Genomic DNA, 23,204 nt, shown 5'->3' with positions numbered 1-23,204 from the left:
GGAATTTTCTGGTTGGCCAAAGGACTACATTTTTGAAGCTGGGTCCATGTCATAAATTGTGACCCGCTACAACAAAAGGATCCGAAAGTTGAGGTTGATTTTCTGAAAACAGCATATTCCCTTACTCTTCTGCTTTAATTTCATATTTAATATGACTTATAAAAGTACTCAGTTGCAGAGATATTGATGATTTTGTGAGACCATGTCCAGTGGTCTAAGAAATTAGCGTTTCGAGAAAACCGCCTCTTTCCGACGCAAATCGTGATCAAGGGGAGGTAAGACCGTTTTCACCTCTTGACGATAGAAGGTCTGCTCATAGCAACCTCTGCGATGTTCATTCAAGCTTAATGTCAGCGGTCTATGCATGACCAGTCAGTAATCAGGATGCCACGCTCTGACCAATAAGATCACTCCCTCATTGCTAGGGGTGGAATCTATCTGTGGCACTAAATCCAAATATTTGGACATGTTTCTGTTCCGTTGAAAGTCAGAAAATCATGGCCAAGGAAAAGGCTAATTTCTTACCTTTTCTTTGATCATTTAGCTTCGAAATTTTGGCAGATGATCGATGAAGCATTAGACTACGACATTATGCCAAAAACAGAAATTTGATGGTTTCGACCAATTTTGATGATCTGACTTTTAAATTAGATTTTCTTGGCTCAGCCGTCAGCGACATTTGGATCCTTAGTCATGGCGGGTTATAATTGCTCTTAACACAAAGTGTTGTGTCCTTTGATCACACAGGTGATTATCCAACAGCACTCTGCTTTTTGACAAACATATGAACTTTTTAGAATTTCATGAATTTGTTACTTCGGCTCATTTCAATGAAAGAGAAAATATGGGTTCATCAGTCATCAGGAATGCAATTTCTTTGCTAACTTTATAAGGTTATTCTTACATTCTCCCTTCCTTCTACCCTTTTTACCCCTTAAGCCTGAAATATATCCACACACACACACACACACACACACACACACACTTCACAAAAATGGACTCGGGAAGAGTGAAGCTAAAAGAATTACTAAATTCCACATGTAATGGGCTTATCTCAGTGTCAGGGCTCCCTCTCTATAGAGAAGAGGGTTTAGTTACATTAAATAGATAGTGGTATCAAGGTACTGGAGGCAGGCTACTGTTGCCATGGTAACAACAAACCTTCTAGGATCTTGTAGAGCAAGATGAAGACATTTTCGATCTCATGGATGCGCTTGACAAGGTAATGCGTGAAGACGGCGTAGCCAGCACTCTTGACTTCATAGGCTTCTGAGTTTGTTTGGCTGTTTGAAAATGTAGTTTCGTAAAAGTAATTATGCCATGTGGTACCTTGTGAGCTACCATCTAGACTGTGTATATATCAACAAAAAGTAATCCAATTTCAGAGGGCCACCATTTCATCATTGTCTACTATGAAGACCACAATGCTGGTTGTGAGGAAAGGAGAACTCTTCTTCTTTCCAACGATACCTAATTGTGTTGGCAAATGCCGTGCATACCTGAGAACATTAACTGTAAAGACAACAATGACAAATTGCACTTTTTCTACTAAAGTTTGAGTGTTATCATGGAGGAACACCGTATGTCTCACTGAAATGGATGAGATATGTCAATGAATGTGGTAAAATAGAGAGGCCAACCGGCATGATTGCAGGGTTGTGTTTCGAGTTTCTTCTTACCTTTTATGGTCCATAACCTTTAACATGGCCACCTGTCCAAGAACTTGGTCACTCCAACAAAGGCCTACCCACACAGTCCATTTTTCTCTGTTCATATTCAACAGTATTCACATACATGTACATATGTAGTCTAGCTTGCAACATACACGTACCCTGTCTTGAATAAGAACAGAGAAAAATGGATTGTGTGGGTTGGCCTTTGTCAGAGTGACTGGGGGCCCGTTTCATAAAACTTGTCATCATTGACAACTGCCACATTTCTATGACAAATTTGCTCTCAACCAATCAGATGCAAGGATTTCAGTAGCTTGTCACATCTATGACAGCTTGTCACTGATGACAAGTTTCATGAAACGGGCCCCAGGTTTTGGAAATGTGGCCATATTGAAGATTATGGGCTAACTTGTTACAACCGACAGTTGCACTCTCCATAGCTGACAATTATGAAATGGCACTTTCCTGGATTTCCCTTTTTATAGTACGCACTGTACATTTGAAAAACATCAGTGGATTGACAGCAATGCAATACAACAGAAAAACTATGTCCATGAAGGATAAATGACAATGTCAAGCTTTACACACATACATACACTTAAAAAAAAAAAAAAAAAAAAAAATATCATAAATCATTGCTAGTGAACTTTTCTTTGATTAAAAGATATGGCAAAAGTGGTATATAATATAACCAAAGTGGCAGTCCTATGTACCTTCTGAAATATTATGCCATTTCTTGATTATTTGCAAACATATCTTGAAAGGAACATGACACCTGTTTTAGCAATCAGGAGATTGCTGGTTTGAGTCCATCTGAGTATGTATGCCCAATGTTGTTATCATGGCTACTACTAAAGCACTGAATAATCAGGTTCTTATCTGCATCAATGTTGGGCAATTTGTCAATCAGTTGCCATAAAAAGATTGACAGATCTACTTCTCAAAGAAATGAAAAGTATGCATCAAGTGATAAGTCAGGGCTTGACATCAGCAGTGGCCCGGGACCACTTAAAATTGATGTTGGGCCACCAAATTTCCAAAAAGCTTATCTTTTGGTGGCCAGATCAGGCAACTAAAATTCAGAATGAAACTCTACATTTCCTTTTTTCCCACGTTACAAGAGTACTACATTTCCTTTCCAGGCCACCAAAATTTCATAGTCAAAGATTTTAGTGGCCCAAACAGGCCACCTGAGAAAAATGTTAGTGTTGAGCCCTGAACAAGTGGTTCCTTTCTGAATAAAGAGAAAAAAAAGGAAGCACAGGATATTGACAGAATAAAGAATACCATGTGAACTTTTGAAGAAGTTAAGTGCAATATAATGGCAGTACTGCTCTGGTCATACAAAAAGACACAATCTTTTTTTCTTCACGATGGTCCTGCACAGGGATACTTACGCAGCATAGCCAAACACAGTATTTCCTTTTACGATGGGGTGATACTTTTTGGTTGGTCCCTGTGCATTCTCATTCCTAAGAAACAGAAAGAAAAACAAGGGCACTCCACTTGAACTACACACGAAGTACCAACAAGACAAATGCAAATGCATTTGTAGAGAGCAATACAGTACAAGAGTGTGATGTCATAGCCATTCATTGCCATGGAAACTGGCTCTAAATAATGTCATCTGGCCCAAATGTCTATGAAGGCTATTGTTTCTAACCATGCTTGCACTTGGTTCCAATCCAAGCTAAAACAAAAGACTGTGACACCATCACTTTGGTACTCTATATCTTTTGACTTTTTCAAGACACACTGGCTGCGTTCAGACGAGGACAGTTTTGGTCGGAATAACTTCGGAGGAAGGGGCGGAGGAAGCTTGGTCGGAGTAACTTCGGCGGAAAGGTCGTGGTAACTTCTTCCGTTCGGAGGAACTTACCACGACCTCTTCCTCTGACCAAGATACTCCTGAATTTTCTCAGGAGAATCTCGCTACCACGACTAGCCGGTCGGAGTAAATTGCCCGTGCGGACAAGCCCTCGGAGTATCTCTGAACTTATACATACCTTACGATCTACGGTAGGTAAAACTTCCGGGGGCAAATTGCAATGTTAACATTTTGTGAGTACACGTGCCCGTGTGGTGCAATTCTAACCTAGTCGATCGTGATGAAGAAGCTAGGGCTCAGAAATTTCCATCAGCAAGAATGGAGAAAACAAATGCCACTGGTAAAAAACAATTGTATGGTCAACGTGCGCGGCACTACCACTTCCGGAAGTTACACCGACCCTCCATGGTGATCCCCGGGAAGGCCGTGGTAAATTGGTCTGAGTTTCTTCCAACGACTGTCGTGTGGACACAGGGTCGTGGTAAGATAAGTATAAATTTGAATTTTAATTGCTGCGCCATAAAATTTTACTCCGACTAGAAATACGTCTAAACATGGCTACTGTAGATTAATTTGTAACTACAACATGTGAACAATCCCAAAAATTGCATTTCAAACATCTGCTGTCGTAAAGAGAAAAGTTGAACAAAATATAATTTTAAGCATGGCACACATCTCCATTTCCTATTTGAATAATAAACAAGAGACCCTGGGCGGTAGTGTGGACTCACAACTTTCTGCAGATGTCGAGTAGGATGCAGTTGAGGGCAGTGTCCCTGCTCTGCATCTTGTCCTGTACCTCCTGGGCACACAGACACTCCTCTGGTAGGTGACCGCTGGCTGCGTCCGAGGGCACCATGTACGTTTGACCGTCATGTTCAAAGCCGTGTCCACTGAAGTAGAAGAGACCTGGAAAAAATGGGGTTTGAGTGTGGAGACTTTTGAAATTTGCCTATTTGTTCTTCCTGCTCATCATGTAGTAGTAGGATATGTTGACAAATCAGCTATTTATTATTACAATGACACATCAGTTGGTTTTGCAGTTCATTGTTTATCTTAGTAATTAATTTAATTCAAAGTTTTAAACTTTGATGAAGGTGAGCTTGCAGTTTAGCCCCGAATACTGTAAAACATGATATATTCCCGACATGAAATTTTTGCGAATTAGAGCTGACAGTCTTTTTCGCAGCATGAAATTTTCACGAATTGCCACTGGCATTCAATGCATATAGTGTAGACAAGAATTTTTGTGTGCATTTTAATTTCGCGAAATAAAGATGCACGCGAACATTCCTCATTTTACAGTAGACAGATTAAAAATTTAGCAATCTTTTAAGAGTACAGTAGTTGACGATTAAAACTACAAGGTTTTCTATGGTTTATGCTCTATCCACTAGCCGTAGGGGGTCCCAACTTGTAGATGTGAGTGGAGTGGACATGCTAATCAACTACAACTGTAAAACGAGAAATGTTCGTGTGCATTTCAGTTTTGCGAATTTCACGAGAGCCAAGATTTGCAAAATTAAAATGCACCTGAAAGTTCTTGTCTGCACTATATGCAATGAATGTTAGAGGCAACTAGTGAAAATGTCATGCTGCGAAAAAGGCCGTCGGCTCCGATTCACGAAAATTTCATGCCACGAAAATATTGTTTTATAGTAAATTGAACGTTAGCGTGACCTTTCTGTCAACCCAATTCAACCATAGCTTCCGAGTCAAGCTCCAGAACGCAAATGCAGTACATGTGCTTGCAGTACACTACTACATTGTTGCACCTTAACGGGTGTATCGCTAGCACTGCGTGCATGTGTATTTTTCACTTCTATGGTTAAAACATCGAGCAGGACTTTTGCTCCAAGTAAATCATAAAGATTAAGGGCCATCCCGAGTGTGTCAGCATACTGTGAAACCAGAAATGTTCATATACATGAAACCTGTAAGACTTGCAAAACTAAAATGAATGCAAAAGTTTTTTGTCTACGCAATGTATACAATGCCAGGAGCAATTTGTGATAGTTTTCGTGCCACGAACAGGCCGTCAGCATCAAGTAGCAAAAGATACATGTTGCGAATGTTTCTGGTTTCGCAGCATAGTCAAGAGATCTGGACTCTCACCATAGACTCCATTGTTGAGGAGGGAGCAGAAGATGTTCAGGGCTTTCCGCATCTCGGCCAGACTGAGGTTCAGCAATGACACCACCTTGAAGTCCATCTCACAGGTCAGTTTCAAGGCCAGTTTGTGCATATCGCTGCCCGGGGCAACCAGCTGGACAGCTGACCGGTAGTCCTCGTTGGCAATGAGTAATGCCACTTTGTCCGAGGCTGGGTGAAGAGGAATAGGAGAGAGAGAAATGTTAATTTTGAAGAGAACGTGCACTGTTATGTGCATTCACATTGCCAGCCAAGGGACTCGCATGTCTATCTTTGCTGCATGAAAGTATGACTGAACGTACAACATACCTGAAACACTCACAAAACTATGAGTTACATTCACATGATGCCTATCACTGATACCAGAACTCATAGATAACTTGATGATAAGATCCAGAAATGTATTTGGCCCTATTCCTTGACTATGCCGAGCACTTGTGCAAAACCTTCTTGGTAATAGTATGCAAATAATTCACTAGAAGGGACTCAGTGCTCACTGGGCTCAAGTGGAATTGCACGCTTGTTGTTAACCCGTTGAGGACAGTTTCATTTTGCTAAAACATGCATACTCGGGACTTGTCCTCAACAGGTTCACTGCGTTCACATGGGTGCGCTAACTACGACGCTTCACAAGGGTACCATTATCATCAGACTTAGGATCATCATGCTAACTTAAACCACAAGATAGTTCATATGGCCCTTATCTCAAATATAGATGTCCTCCAGGCACCACTATCATCGAAGTTGGCTAACTAAAAATTAAGTTGAGGTCACGTCAATCCTGTGAGAATCTTAATTACAATGTGTAGTAAACTGTGTGAGCACAATGAGAGTTTTATACATCACAGCTCTTCTAGTTTATAAGAAGCATTTTTTTTTTCCATTTTTCTGTGCAACTCTTTGTGAGTTTTGTGATGGAGAGTTGCCTATCACATTTTAGGGTCATTGAACTTGTCCTCTTTCTCACTTTACCTGTGAACGTCCTCTGATGTACAACACTGGGGATGTGAAGGGTCGCCCTCTCCGAGTCCTCAGACTGATTGTTTTCAGCTATCACTCGACAGAAGTACACCCCAGCATCAGACATTTGTATTCGGTCAAAGCACAGCTGATTGGACGTTTCCTCTTTTGGTGAAACACAGTAGCAAGCATTAGTTACAATAAGTAAAGATAATAACCATTTTAAAACTTGTCATATTTCCAAGAAAATACCGTCAGGCTACATCTGCTCTCTATTTTGGGAAATCAAAACTGACCAGAATAAAGACATTTAAAAACTATTCCCTGTATCTTATGCATGTTTATCAAAGGCATGTATTTGTGTCTTTTAGAAAGCAATTGAGTTAATTATATACATGTATTTAGTACAATAAAACAAAAACAAAAACAAAAACCGTCATGATGTAGGAATATTTTAATAGATCTATGGTTCCACTTGAAAGATTTGACACAATTAATCACGTCTTGTGACCTCAAAATGTCAAAGCCATGTCAGAGCATGAGAAGGCTTGACAAACTAATCTCGAAAAACATAACTTGTAATCTGTAGAATAAAGATATGGACATTGTAACAAACCAGATAGTTGTAAAAGTTGTATGGCCATGAACTCTTTGTGCAAGACAGCCATCTTTTCAAGTAGTTGATTCTTTTTTCTTCCATCAGATATAGCGTGAGGTGACTTCAATACTATCAAGGGATATTGAAAAAAATATTGCGGTTGTATAACATCTTGACATGTGATGTACACTGTACACCGGTGTAGTTTTTCTGATACCTTCAAGGATCTGGTCGTCCTTGAACCACTGGTAGAAGAGCTTCGAAGAGGGGCAGCTGGCCACGCACTCAAACTTTTGGTCCATCCCCGGCACACACACCACGCTGCAGGGGTTCCGCAGAATCTCGATGCGGCAGCGCCTCTTCACGGTCTCCGCCATGGTTGCCACGGAAACAGTGACCTCGCTGCTCCAGTCCTCGCCGACAGAATTATAGGCGTGACAGACGTAACGCCCCATGTCACTCGAGGTTGCCTGGGCAAACTGCAATCAGAAAGATGCGACACAGAGTTTGAGAATATAAAGAGATGACACCATTTTGGGCGGTTGCATGGCATTATGTCTGATTTGACACACAGACAGTATACTGTACGAGCTGAAATTTTCGCGGTGGTTTTATTTTCGTGAATTTCGCGAATCGCCTTTGAACTGTGAAATTAACAACACGCGAAAATAACAACGCGCAAATAACTAAGTTCAGTTAGACCCTCGCAACCGCGAAATTAACAACACGCGAAAATGTCCTCCAAGTAGCAATTTGCAAAAATATCTGTATGCGAAAATTTCAACTCGTACAGTAATACAAGTTTGGTCAATTTGGTGATTTGCTTCGTCAGACTACTGTACCAGCTGAAATCTTTGCAAACAGATATCATCACAAATTGCCACCAGTTGGACATTTTTGCATATAGTTGATATTGCAAATTAGGATGGTCTAGTAGTTGTTAACTTCTCTGTTGATAAACAGATAAGAATGAAATACAACTTTTATACTAAACAAGTGAAAATACTGAATGGTTTATTCTGTGATTCCCTGTGCTGTACATACACAAGTAGTGTGTTTTGCATTGGAAATACTGTACTAGCGTATAAACACTGATATCACCATGCAGCATGCTAGACCTATGGTCTAGTTACTAGTTGCAGGGATGCACCATTACCACGCCTTGACTTTTCTATTCCTAAAGGATATTTTGCACATTTTTGTTTTTACATGTTTTTACATTTGTGCATTGTTATATTTGTTGTTGTAAAGTGGTTGGCAAAATGCAAAAATAAAACCACTGGGAAAATCTCCGCTCGATCAAATTATATAAAAATACCATTTATAGTGTTGTTTTTCGACCCTCTTTCCAATATCATTGGATGATGATGATGGGGATGAGGATGATGACAGTCACTTTCATCAGAAATAATGTGGTACTTATAATAAACCTTTTTTGGCTTTCTACGCACATTTTCTGATCATCTACACAAGGTCACACAGAACTTTGATATTGAGCTCATGAATGCTCTTTACATACATTGTATGTATTGTTTGTTTATCTGTTTTCCTACATTTTTTTTTTCATTATCTTCCTTGTTTCTTTGTTTTCCTTGTCTTTGATCTATACTTTTGTAATTGCTCATATTTACTGAATGCGCCATTATTTTGCAAGTCTATTCTTTTTTTTTTTTTTCTTTTTTTTTTTTAAAATCTGGACTTCCTGACAATTTTGAGAATGGTTGAATTTGCAGCTATGGATACAGAAATGTACATGTGTGCATCGCATTATGCCAGGATCAAAGTTTACATTTTTGTGCATTGTCAAATTTGCCAACAGTCCCTGACGTGCAAAATTCGCAGAAATAAAAATCCTGCAAATTGAAGTATACATACGTATGGCGTATACAGTATGAACATTTTCATATATCATGAACTGGAAATAAAGATTGAATTGAATTGAAAATTTCTTAATTCAATTTTTCTTGTCACAGCATGATTCTAGAAAAAAAAAATCGCGATTGCACTATATCCTTTACTATCTGTAAATTTTGCCCTTCCCTATAACATGCTCACCTCAAGCACGTCTGAGGTGAATCCCTTGATTGGTTTCTTGGTGCTTGCACCGCTCTTGGGGTCAAGCTCGATGCGGTACCACTGGTAGTTGGGCTTTGGACACCCACTGGCCCTGCAGGACATGGTCAGTTCCCGGCCCAAAGTGACCTCTATCCTGGCCTCTGGCTGCTCAACAATGATCGGCTTGGCATGTATCTGACTCCGACCTCCCAGAGAGCTTGGAAGTGCTGTTTTGAAAGTAACAAGACATCCACAGCAAATTCGACATCGAACTGTTCAGCAGTATGGGATGATAAGACATTGTATCTCAACTGGCAGACATTCAAAACCATCTAACCCAGTTTTGAGTATCAATAATATTGATTTGAGATTTTAAAATCACGATCATTGATGTAATCCAAAACAATTTTTCCACACTTTCTGACATCACCACATTTATGCCATCTTGTAAAAATGCTGTTTATAGAATGATTTTTTTCCTCTCCTAAAAATTAATGGTTCTGAGATATAAGGTCCTGTCATTCCAAGACAAAATACTTAGCAGATGCAAAAATGTGATGCCATTAAAGCTCCAAACTTTATGTGTGTGTGTATGAACTGTGTAATAAGTTCTTGTACATAGGCATAAACTTCTGAGCTGCTAAAAGATGAACACAATTTCTTCCCAAGACTAAAGAGGAAATCATAACTTCTTCCCTACAACGCTCTGTAACTGGAGATTTTTAACATCTGCAATGTAGATGTGTATCTTGACAGACACACTCCAGCTCTTCTAAGTGTAATAAAGGTTGCTTTTTACAAAAGAATGCTGTTATTACTATATTGAGTGCCTTAACTGTTACTCTGTTCTCTAGGGCATTGTAACTTGATATCATTAAAAAAAAAAGATAGAAGTGTCAATGAAAAAAAAAAGTAGACTAAATAATGCATTAGTATATATCTGACTGATGGAGTGATCTTTGTATATTCAAACATTTTAAATGAGAGCATGTTGCAGTATAACATCACCAAAAGATGGACCATATTTGTGAAGTTCCATTATTTTATGCAAGGGTGCGCTCGAGCGCTCTCCTAAAGTGAACCATACCTTACCCCACCCGCGCTAGAGGAGCGCTTGAATGCTCCTAAAGTGTATCGTATTGTATTGTACCGAGTCAAAAGTGGATCATTTCCCGATGTGCTCCAAAAGTGTACCAAAAGTTCACTGTAAAGCGCGTATCATGAGCATACATCACAATGCAAAGACATCATTCTCTTTGTTCAGGACAGCTGTAGTTCAAGCACACCAGGTGCATGACCCTTTTGCTACAAAATGCTTGACCTCTTCTAAAAATAGCTCATGAGGTATGCTTTCTCAACAGAGCACTTGGACGCTCTATTACATCTGGCACAGTAAGGCATGGTACGCTTTAGTTCAGTTCGGTACGGTTCGCTTTAGAGCGCTCAAAAGCACCCCAAGGTGCCTCTGTTTGATTACACCTCTGATGGAATGAAGCCCACTTTAATTATCCCTCTCTGGACCAGCATCTCAAAATTACAAACGCTTCATGTAGAAAACAGGTGGTGTGAGGTCAAAACAGTCATTCAAAAACCATAAGATAATGTAAAAATGAGACGCATTTATGTCGGGATTCATGGGGTGAGAAGGCTGGCCCCATTTAGATATATTTTAAAATCCCACATGTACAGGTTTATCACTGATCTCTATGGAAGTACAAAGTCCACACAGCTGAAGAATTTCAATTGGAGTCGACCTTTATTGATGAGCATATGTTGTGATGCAAGTATTTGCTGACTGGTGCTATTCGTGACTTTAGAATGTACCCTGATGGGCTGCAAATGAAGGTGATCTATCATTCGGTCTACTCCCACTTTGTCCAATAACCATCTAGTCTCAACCCACAAGGTCTAATCCCGCTTTGTCCACACCTAGTTCGTCTAATGACCAATTAGTTCAATTGCCACTTAGCCTCGCTACCAGCTGGTCTACTTCCAGATGGGCTATGCCCATTTCGTCTAAAACCCACAGTTTATCATAGACAAAATGGATAAAATCCAAGGAGTCAAAATTGCAATTAGACCATCTGGTCATTAGACGAAATGGTAATTAGCCAAACTGGACATTAGACCAAGTGAGGAATTTGACCAAATGGGCAGTAGACAAAATTAATAGTAGACCAAATGAGTTTAGCCATAGTGGTGTTAGATGAACTGGGAAGTAGACCATCTGATAATAGACTAAGTGGAAATAAACCCAAATAAATAGGGGCACTCATGAATCCTCGTGGCATCGGGTCTGCATAAAGGGTAAAGGAGTACACTGTAGGAGGGCCTTACAGGATGTCTCGGGGCTGACTGGAACTTGGAGAACGGTGAGGTAGGCCCACTCGGTGAAGACAGAATTCTGCCCACCCTGGGGCAGGTGGTAGACCTTGCAGCAGTAGCCGCCGGACTGGTCGTGGGAGACCTGTGGGAGATCCAAGATGGCGTCCGCAGCACCGTCCACCTCTTCGTAGATGATGTCTCCATTGGGATGCCGTGTGTATGCTCTGTACCATTGATACCTGGTAATGAAAAGGTAGAGCGGTGGAAATTTAAACAGTCTCTGTCAATTTACTGAAAAAAGCTGTTTTTTTTCTTTCAATTGAATTAAAGCCTTTCACCACCAAACCCTCATACTTCTTCCTTTTTTCCTCCAAGACTGTGTGCATTGTCAGCATCAACAGCCTGGGCAATATACAACAGCCTGGACAATATACAACAGCCAGGGCAATATACAACAGCCAGAGGGCAATATACAACAGCCAGGGCAATATACAACAGCCTGGACAATATACAACAGCCAGGGCAATATACAACAGCCAGGGCAATATACAACAGCCGGGGCAATATACAACAGCCGGGGCAATAATCAACAGCCTGGGCAATATACAGCAGGTGGGGCAATATTCAACAGTCTGGGCAATATCACCAGCCGGGGCAATATACAACAGCCAGAGCAATATACATGTACAATAGCCTAGAACTGAAAGCGTGACACAGCACAGATGGACCTTGGATCACATCTAGATACAGGAACAGAACAATTTTTTAATTCTTTTTTTTATTCAGGTACTTTCAAATTCTCCATTATCCAGACTGACTTCCAACGATGTAAAACAGGCCATACTTCCTTTCCACAAAGCTGCAAGTGCAGAGATGGTCAACCATTTGATAAAGAGGTTTCAGGAATGTTGCTTTCCCAGTTTTATCTGCATTTCTAGACTCATCCATGACTCTTTAATTTTGATGTAATCTCAATTTTAATTTTGGTTTAGATCTTTATTTTAGATTCATTTTTTATTTCATTTTTTCATCATTGTTGTTATTTTTATTATTTATAATTCATTTATTTATTAATTTATTTATTTTTTATTTATTCATTTATGTATTTATCTTTTTGCTGCTGACATTTTCATGCCTGGGAGTCCTAGATATTGCACTATGGTACTCAAAGTATAATTTTCACATAATATATTTGTCTTGAAATGATTCTCTTCCTGTACCGGTATTCACACTGGGTTATCTTGAGCAAAAAAAGAAAAAAAGAAAAAAAAAAGAAAAAGATATTACCATACTAGAAACTCAAACAGTTTTGCTAAGTAGTACTTTCTGTTGGAATCTCTGGACTTTGCACATCATAATAGATTTCGACAATTTATCAAGGACAGCCAGTAAGAGACAAGCACAGAAACTTCCTCTTTGTACAATGTATTTTAATAGATGCATTGGGAATCTATAACCCGTTGAAGACTGACTGATTTTGCTACAACACACATTTCCCATAGAAACCTGCTCAAGCATACTCGGTACTCGTCCTCAACGGGTTAATGCTCACCCTGTGAGCCTGTGTAGGAGTGGGAATGTACGGTGTACGTGAACCTGTACGGTAGTAACTTCATATCTTAAATGCAGTCATGACTAGAATTTAATTGAACAGACCTAAATTGAACTGAATTATCAAAAAATTTAAATTAATATATTTATTTAATTTTGGTAGATTTTACATAGGGTACTACTTCCTTAACATACATTGTAAAAGTGCTGAACAAAGGAAAAGAAATAATGGACCATGTTCATATAAATGCCCGTGGCTGAGTAGGCCTACTACTGGTATACATGTACCAGTAGTCAAAGAGCAACAGTCATGTATACAGTATACTGGCCATGATCACTGTCCATTGTACAGTGCCGACCGCGGGAAACGTCACACTTTTCCGAGATCTGGACGAGGCCACTGACGCGTATCCCCGCGGGTACCCGCGGGTATACGCGTTCAGTGGACGAGTCCATCCGCCCGCACGGATAATCCATCCTCGGGAATTTGCGTCTCGATTGACGCGGGTTGGACGAGGGTGGACGAGGGTGGACGAGGGTATTCAAGGGCACATTCCCGTTAAGCTTTATTTTGACCGCTCAATCAAAATACATTTCATGGAGTTCCGACTTTGCCCATTTTCATCAAATTCCGATTTCAGGGGCTTCTTTTCGATTTAATCACACTCTGATGTCCACTGCCTTGATTGTTCGCTACTTTCTAAAGAAGTACACCTGCGGAAGTTGTGCACATGCGTTCATCACTCAAGTATCAATAATTATTAGAACATATCGACATCGGTTACGATCATCTCGCTAATCACGACTTTTAACGACCTGCGCCACCAAAATTTCATTGCTGAAAATTCGGTGGCCCAATCGGGCTACAAAAAAAGTCGGATGTTTGCCTTTACTTTTGAAAATGAACAGCGGTAACAGTCGGCTCCGTAAGCCCCAAAAATGAATGTCGCATGTTTACTTTTGATTTTAGAAATGAATCACGGTGACATTTGACTCCGTATGATACTGGAATAAATACCGAATGTTTGCTTTGGCATTCGGAAGTGAATGATAATATTCAACTCCGTAAGACGATAAGATAAATGCCGGATGTTTGCTCTTACGTTCGAAAGTAAATAGCAATAACATTCAGCTCCGGAAGATGCTTGAGTAGGCTATATGTCGAATGATCCCTTTGACGTTCGGAAATGAATAACCAAAATATTCAACTCCGTACGATGATAAAATAAAAGACGGATATTTGCTTTTACTTTCGAAAATAAATAGCAATAACATTCGGCTTCGGAAAATGCTAACATAAATGTCAGATGATTGCTTTTACGTTCGGAAGTGAATAGCAGTAATATTCTGCTCCATACGATGCTAAAATAACTGTTGGATGTTTGTTTTTAGATTTCGAAATAAATAACAGTAACATTCAGGTGCGTTCGGTGGTAAAATTAATGTTCAATGATTGCTTTGATGTTCGGAAATGAATAACAATGACATTCAACTCCGTATATACGTTTATAAAATATACAATGTATATCTGATGTTTGCTTTTACGTTCGGAAGTAAATAGCAATAACATTCAGCTCCCGAAGATGCTAAAGTAAATGTCGAATGATCCCTTTGACGTTCGGAAATAAATAACAAAAATATTCAACTTCTTACGATAATAAAATGAATGACGGATGATTGCCTGTACTTTCGAAAGTAAATAGCAATAGCATTCGGCTCCGGAAGATGACAAAATAGATGTCAGATGATTGCTTTTACGTTCGAAAGTGAATAGCAGTAATATTCTGCTCCATACGATGCTAAAATAACTGTCGGATGTTCGCTTTTAAATTTCGAAATGAATAACAGTAACATTCACCTGCGTTCGATGGTTCGGAAATGAACACAATAATATTCAACTCCGTGTATACGATGATAACATAAATGTCTGATGTTTGCCTTTATGTTCAAGAGTAAATGGCAATAACATTCAGCTCCGGAAGATGCTAAAATAAATGTCGAATGTTTGCTGTGACGTTCGGAAATTAATAACAAAAATATTCAACTCCGTATACTGAGTATACGATTTTGCGTTCGGAAGTGAATAGCAGTAATGTTCTGCTCCATACGATGCTAAAATAACTGGCGGATGTTCGCTTTTAAATTTCGAAATGAATAACAGTATACATTCAGCTGCGTTCGATGGTTCGGAAATGAACACAATAATATTCAACTCCGTGTATATGATAACATAAATATCTGATGTTTGCTTTTATGTTCAAGAGTAAATAGCAATAACATTCAGCTCCGGAAGATGCTAAAATAAATAACGCATGTTTGTTGTGACGTTCGGAAATGAATAACCAAAATAACTCCGTATATACGATGATAAAATAAATGTCTGATATTCGGTTTTACGTCCGAAATATAACAATAACAATCAGCTCCCTTCGACTTTCGGAAATGAATGATAATAATATTCAACTCCGTACGATGTTCAAATAAATGTCGGATGCTTGCTTATAATTTATATTGCTATGTACTTTCGCAAATAAATAGCAATAACATTCGGCTCCGGAAGATGCCAAAATGATTAATGTCACATGATTGCTTTTACGTTTGGAAGTGAATAGCAGTTACATTCTGCTCCGTACTATGCTAAAATAAATGTCGGATATTTGCTACATGTGTATTACATTTCGAAATGAATAGTAACATTCGGCTGCGTTTGATGGTAAAAAACAAAACAAAAACAAAACAAAACAAAACACACACACACAAAAAAAAAAACTGTCTGATGTCTGCCTTGACGTTCAAAATTCGGCCCCATACGATATGATGAAATAATTGTCAGATGACTCATTTCACTTTCGCAAGTGGACAACAGTGACATTCGGCTCCGTACGATGATGAAATAGATGTCGGATGTTTGCTTTTATATTTGGAAATGACTAACTGTTAAATTCTGCTCCGTATACGACAGAGCTGCCAACCTTTCGAAGCACAAATTAGTACTCAGCAGCTCCAAAATTCGTGTTTTCCACCAGAATTCGTATTTTTTTTCAATCTCCCTCTTTTTGCTATGAGGCCTACAGGCTCTAAACATAACGTTATGACACATGCCGAAGCATCCAGCTGGTCACCAGCACGATAAAGATTCTAAACTACGCAATGTTCAGCGTTGATTGATTGCTTTCTCGCAATGTGTACAAGTGCAAGTTTGTACCTCCAAAATCTTTCTGGGCTGATTATGGAAGCTTCCATTTTCTAGCAGGTGACGGGGAATGCTTGATCTTCTCAAGAGAGCTTCTGTGTGAGCGGATGCAAAACTCTGTTCTGTGTTTCCAATTATGTACTATCAAAACATAATCATGCGTTGTTTTCAGGCTTTTTTCATTTTATTGGATTTTAAACATCAGTATTTTTCGAAGTATTCCAATTCCTTTTCCCCTGACTGGAATCGGAAAGTCTGCTATAACGATGATCGCAAAATGCCGCGCTGTGTGTGGAAGCGCCGATGTGGTGCAAACACGTGGCTTCATTTTCAAGTTTAAATGAATGCGCCATGTGCTCCTGCCTATAAGAGGTTACTGCAAGTTCGATGGATCGAATGCGCCATAGCTGAGCTGAGCTGAATGGCTTGTTTACGGTAAACATGCAATTTACGTTCGATATGAAGAAATCATTACGTCTTTCACGAGGGAAAAACACACAAAACAAACAAACAAACAAAATACACCCACGAACGAATGTTGATAGCCAAAACTTTGAAAAGTAATAAGCAGTTTTGATGCGCGTGAACTGAAATTAATTGTCCTTACACGTTGTATTTTGCTGTCTAACCAGGTGATGACTGCATCTCATTGGACCTTCTCGTAGTGAATTTGTCTGGGCATACGAGACCTTTCATGTATTTCTGTGATTGCATTTTTAATTGACTAATAATCAATCCTTTTGTTATTGTTCAGGGAACATTAGATATTCGATCAAGTACACTATAATCGACTCTTCGATGTTCCCTACTATGCGCCAAAAGAAAGGCTATAGACATAGAATCATGATATCTTTGGAATTATTCCTTTAATTCAACTAATGAGCTGGTTCTTCGATCGATATTTCCAGGATACTTACACGCTGTTTATTCCAATGCGCGCATTCTTTCGTCTGGCACGCACCTGGGTGTGGCACCTGCTTTTGTGGAAATTTCCACAAGGGAGAGGGGTGGGGTGTCAAGTTTCTTCGAGCCGAAGAGACTGCATACACAATCTCTTCGCTTTTATTTATTGTCATTCGTGTTTTCGCCTTATTCTTTGCTGATATTGAACATTTAGATTTAACTTTACGAAAGTTGCTATAGCACATGGTTCGTTTTGTTGTGAGGTGTACGTAATTTCTTTTTTTTTTATCATTCTTGAGAGGGGAAAGAAGAGTAAGGGGGAAAGAAGACTAGAGGGAAAGGGAAATAAAACAAACGTCACGTACGCTAAGCATTCACAGGAAGCCGTCTTTTTACACCAGTCACCAGCATAGTTATCATCACTATCAGACATCACTCAAGATCATTTTAGCCTTTTCCTATGATCAACATTAAGAAACACGCATAATCCCTCGAGATAAATACCTAGGAAACTCATAGTTACGTTCAGACGGCAGGCCCTAACCTCGAGGTTAGGAAACAAATACAAAGTATCAACACTTCCCAACGACACAAACATTTAGAAAAGACAACAAATAGCACATCGAAGCGGCTGCATGGGATCAAACTCCGTCGCTTCGATTGCAGCGAAGCGGAGAAATCGCCATTACGAAAATAACAGTGCGAGACACTAAGAGAATAACGTTTAAATACTTCAAAGTATAAAGGGAACAGATAAAGTGATATAAAATGTAAGAAGTCGTACTAAACGAGGTGTGAGAAACGACGGAAATAAAACGAAGTTTAGTAGTAAGCTTAGGCCCTAGCAAAAGTTTTGCAGCACCGAAAGCTACGCGAAAATAAACACACATATAAAACTCGGTATTGCGACGAGATCCTATGGGATCAAGTCAATAAACGATACAAAACAAAGGAAATTGATTCATTTTGACGGGAAAATAGTTTGTTATAAGTATTCTGTTATATGAAATCTCCTTTAATAGGCCTAGAAATAATCGAGTTTCCACGATACTCTGGAAAGAAAGTTCGAACGCTTTTCACCTGCACATATACTGCAGAGGGCAGTGCACATCAGTCATCAATACACGAACAGAAACTCACCTCTACAACTTCCTCGCAGAAAATGATGCAATAGCGTTATAAAAAAAAAACACAACACTCTAAAAATCATTTCGTACTTGGGAGGCAAGGGACAAGAGGATGAAAAGAAGAGAAAAAGAAGCAGACATTGCACAACGGGACGCTTTCACCCCGCCTCATACGGTACTGTAGTGGCAGCTGGCTACAGTGTGTAGACACTCCCCAGCCGGCCGGCCACACATTGGGATACCACGGCGATCCATGTAAACATCCAGGGTCCGTAGGCGACAGGGATTCACGCGCGCGAAGTTCTGTTCGGTGTACACAGTACGCAAGCAGCGATATGCGTGTGCGCACATTTTTCTATTCAGCGCTTTCCACATACGGTGCGTACGCAATGCATCGATATCCCAGCTGAATACAGATAACATGGCACATGCGACGTGCGTTTGCGATATTTTTACCCATTATTTTTCCCCACTGTGAATTCGTACTTTCTAAGGACGTTTTCATATTGTCGTATTCCCTTCGATTTTTCGTATACGAATTTTTCGGAACGGTTGGCAGCTCTGGTACAATGCTAACATAAATAACAGATTATTGCTTTCACATTTGAAAATGATTAATGGTATACATAGGCTCAGTATGATGCTTAAATAAATAGAGGATGTTTGCTTCACATTCGGAAATCAATAAGGGTAACATTCAGCTCCATAAGATGCTAAAATGAATGTCGGTTGTTTGCTTTTATACAGTGTATTTGAAAATGATTAACGGTAATATTCGGCTCCGTAAGGTTCTAACATACTATAGTAAATGTTGGATGATTGCTTTTACAATCAGAAATGAATAGCGGTAACTTTCGGCTCTTTACAATGCTAAAACAAACAATCTGGAAATGCTCCCACTTTCTCATCCCAAAAGTAAGCTATGACCACCTATATAGGCATCAACTTTTATAATTAACTATAAGCCTATTTGCTAAATCTTAGAATTCAGAATAATGGTGATAAGATGATCTACTTTTGTATTCATTTATTTTAGACATGGGTACCTGTCACGTCAGTAATGCTTAATAATTGTTTTTAGTAGGACCGATTTAGTTTTTCCTATGTTTTTCTTGATTTTTTTGGCCACCAAAAAAAAAAAATAGAAATCAATGATTTTGGTGGTCAAAAATAAAAATTAGTTTGGAGCCCTGCGATATCATTGGGCTCATCATTACTTAATCTTTCCCATGATACGCTAATATTTATATCATCAATCTGCCGACGTCATCCGACAATTCATGATTAAAACCTTTTTTTTTTTTTCATCGTCCGTAACCCAACTTTGAACACAGACAGGGTGTTCTTTCTCATTCTAGAGTAATGAAGGAGCGCACTTTCGGCTGTGATCTAAGTCCTATTATCGATGTCGCCGTTTAGTGATCTAAACTTCAGCTTTGCTGAACTGTTCAATGTCTTGAGCAGGAAGCGAAAACAATGGCTGGACTAAGGAACCTTCGTTTTTAAAAGGGGGAAATAGAAACAAAAAACAACACTGAAACCGAACAGGCCGGCCGAGCATTGTTTAGGTTAACCACGCGTGGTGATAATCGCGCCCATTGATCGCTCTGTCCAGCTGGCTTAACCCTATTCTAACTGGGAGGAGTTTTTACTGGGGTGACCCCCCCCCCCCTTCAGATCTCGGCCACCGATCGCGCGATCGCTGCGAAATTTTTCCTGAAGATAGAGCTGGATGTCAACTACAAGATTACATGGTCATACAATAGAAAAATATTGCCTTTCTATTTTTAATAAATTGATGCAAAGTTGTGCATGAAATCATATTTTCACCTATAACTCCATAAAAAAGACTGAAGTATTGCTAAATTTTTGTGTCAAAATTCCTCAAGACATATAAACCAATTTTCATTTAAAAATAAAGCACAGTCAAAACCAATTTCTTTTGTTTTTTATTGTTTTGTTAATTTCTTATGTATTTTATTGTTTTTTCGACCTTGTGTTTTCTGTTGTTTTTCAAAATTTGTTGCAGGCACTTTTTCAGGATTATCTACACTATATAGAATTGATTAATTTCAATGGTTCAAAGATGAAATACTATAATTTATATCAATTTAACCCAAAAAACACAATTTACATTCAATTTGCACACGATATCATGAATTTGAGCTGTTTTCCGGTTGACATGCATTTGCATAACATTACGTAACTTCAGAACGGTGTACTCAGACGTCGCAAATTTGGTCTCAAAATATGCGGAAGACTTCAATGAAAAAAGTTGTGAAACGACGCGGCAAAATCTTTGCTCGTTGCAGAATCGTGACGCGAAACGTGGGGGGGGGGTCAATTTGACCCCCCCCCCCCCAGTTAGAATAGGGTTAAGAGTATGCATATTGACCAAAAATAGTCAGAGGGATGCTAATTTACTCTTACAAGCTATCGCTACTATTTAAGTTGAAAACTGGAACTTTCTGAAAGGTTAAAGATGATCGTAAAATCAGTTCTGGCTACAGGATTTTATAATAATTATAATAGCATACAACATGTACCAAGTTTTCATCGTTTACCTGTCTTATCACTCCAAAGCAGTTCAGCTTAACTGTTGGCTTATAGAAGTGATCAGCAATCGGTAAGGATTAGTCAGATGAATTCATGAATTCACTTTATGCATCACGGCTAATCGAACTATTCAACATCGTTGAAGTAACCATACTTTTTTATTTTCATAGTTCAAACTATTTCTTAACATTTATATGCAAAACGAAAGTACTCTACACGTTTTTCAAAATGCTCAGATGTAGTGAGTCAATTCCACAAAGATTGCATTACGGCAACCTTTACTGACCTAAACAAGTTTTCTATAGAGCTATCAGTTCTATTATAATGGCATTCTGATAACTTCGACTGCGTTTTGAAGTCGTACCGAGCACAGCATTCAAAACAACGGGTTCCTCAGGTCCTCTTTAGGTACTGGTATACTTGCTAAAAGCATTCTCTTTAGCTTCCATTGACAACAACATGGGAGGAGAATGGAAGCGATCAACTTTCTCGGTAAATGAGGCTTTTCGTATATAGCACGCATTGCGTGCCTCTTTCTTTTTTCTGTTTCTGTTGTTTCAAACTACACTGCAGCCGACACACAACACAAACACACCAAAGTTTACATTCAGGCAACCGTATTTTGGTATTGGTTAGAATCGAATTATATCTGTCTTGTGATTGGCTAATTATCTGTAGCAAAAACAAAACAAAACAAAACAAAACAAAAACAAAAACAAACAAACACAAAAATGCTGAAAACTGCTTATCGAATATCAGTGGCGTGCCAAAGGAGTAAAATGGAGTCTATACTCTAAAGGGGCCTGAGCTTTTGATTCCAAGAGAATCTTCGTCAGAGGCAAAATGATAATCAGGCAGGGAAAGCAATCACATTATAAAGAAGTTCACACAACACGAACAGTCAGGGACAGGCTAGGGACACGGAACAAAGAAAACAAAAGGAGAGGATGGGAGGTCATGGGCAAGGAGGCCAACAGGTGAAGGGAGGGGGATTAAAGCAGGAGGGTGGATAGACAAAAGGCATAGGAGGGTCAATGATAATCCTGAGTGCCATGGGGGTGCATCCATTTAAGAATGAATTTTCTCACACACCCAAGCTGTCGCCATTTATGTGTGTGCGATGAAGCGTTAACGCCGTCGCTATAAAGCAGGACTGTTGCATCATGGGGGGGGGGGGGGGGGAACGGGTTGTGAGCTTGAACATAACCTGAACTTTAAGGGCGATTTTCTTCTTTTTTTTTCTTCTTCTTTTATGACTTCTAGGGATGCGGAAAGGGGTTGTTTTATGTATTATTGTAAAGATAAAACTATACAATGTATGTAGAATTCAAGTATTTATATATACATGTGTAGACATGCCTAAAATTTCGTTTACTGCGACATACGCATTTCGACCGAGCGCATCACGACCTGTATGGACTACGCACATGTATTCTTTTATCTTGCGCTCTGCTTTTGTGGGAATTTCTTCAAGCATAGGTGTCAGGTTTTCCTACGTTACGTCTGCGGTCATTAATTCCATATTTGTTAGTTTGTCTGCTTTCTTATTCTGTGTTTATGCATTTTACTTGAACTTAAAGGTCTAGACATTTCGTTTGCTAAATGCACGCGAGTCACGTTGCATTGTATGATGTATTTTGTTTCGTTGACCATTCATGAGAAGCGTTTTTTTGAGCAAACTCTCTTTTCACACCAAAATCACTTATAGAAGGTAGTCATCCACATTGGTTATCAAAATAATAATTCCGTCATTTTCCTTTCGTTCAGAAACAGGAATCAGAATTCTCAACACGTCATCCACATTGGTTATCAAAACAATTCCGTCATTTTTCCTTTCGTTCAGAAACAAAAATCTGTTATTCTCAACACGTTATTACAAAAATTACATCTCACAGCAATAATAGGGCCTACTATATTATAGAACCAACTCATCGCAGCAAAATGACACATTACGGTTACGAGGACATACACAATGCTTGAACAAATTACTTTGCTTCAAAATGTAGAAACAGATGAAGTGACATAACAAGAGAAAGGGCGCACCGAAAGAGGTACACTGTATCAAGATCAACTAAGATAAACTCTAACAAAAAAGAAGAAGGAGGAAACTATTCCCCCCCCCACACACACGCACACACATACACACAAACGAGTAGATACACAAAGGTCATATGTTTACCTTTGGGAGCAGTGATTTAAAAGATGTTTTAGATATCACATGTGATGCATAATAGGTCCGTTGTGCAAAGCATCCTACATAATTTTTTTGTAATAAAGCCTAGAA

General features: G+C 39.2%; 1 protein-coding gene across 1 annotated transcript in view; it reads right to left on the bottom strand.

The window, feature by feature from the left end:
* LOC140230743 (mucosa-associated lymphoid tissue lymphoma translocation protein 1-like) overlaps window positions 1-23,204 on the bottom strand; it is a 50,356-nt gene that overhangs the window by 4,585 nt on the left and 22,567 nt on the right. Inside the window, exons 4-11 of the mRNA XM_072310879.1 lie at window positions 11,603-11,829; window positions 9,266-9,492; window positions 7,428-7,689; window positions 6,625-6,777; window positions 5,617-5,823; window positions 4,233-4,410; window positions 3,071-3,145; window positions 1,162-1,283 (exon numbers count right to left, since the gene is read on the bottom strand). Of these exons, the coding sequence (XP_072166980.1) occupies window positions 1,162-1,283; window positions 3,071-3,145; window positions 4,233-4,410; window positions 5,617-5,823; window positions 6,625-6,777; window positions 7,428-7,689; window positions 9,266-9,492; window positions 11,603-11,829 (1,451 nt within the window). The remainder of the gene's footprint in view (window positions 1-1,161; window positions 1,284-3,070; window positions 3,146-4,232; window positions 4,411-5,616; window positions 5,824-6,624; window positions 6,778-7,427; window positions 7,690-9,265; window positions 9,493-11,602; window positions 11,830-23,204) is intronic.

Source organism: Diadema setosum, chromosome 7, assembly GCF_964275005.1.
Source record: "Diadema setosum chromosome 7, eeDiaSeto1, whole genome shotgun sequence".
NCBI lineage: Eukaryota > Metazoa > Echinodermata > Echinoidea > Diadematoida > Diadematidae > Diadema > Diadema setosum.
This window is presented reverse-complemented; position numbering and strand designations above follow the sequence as displayed.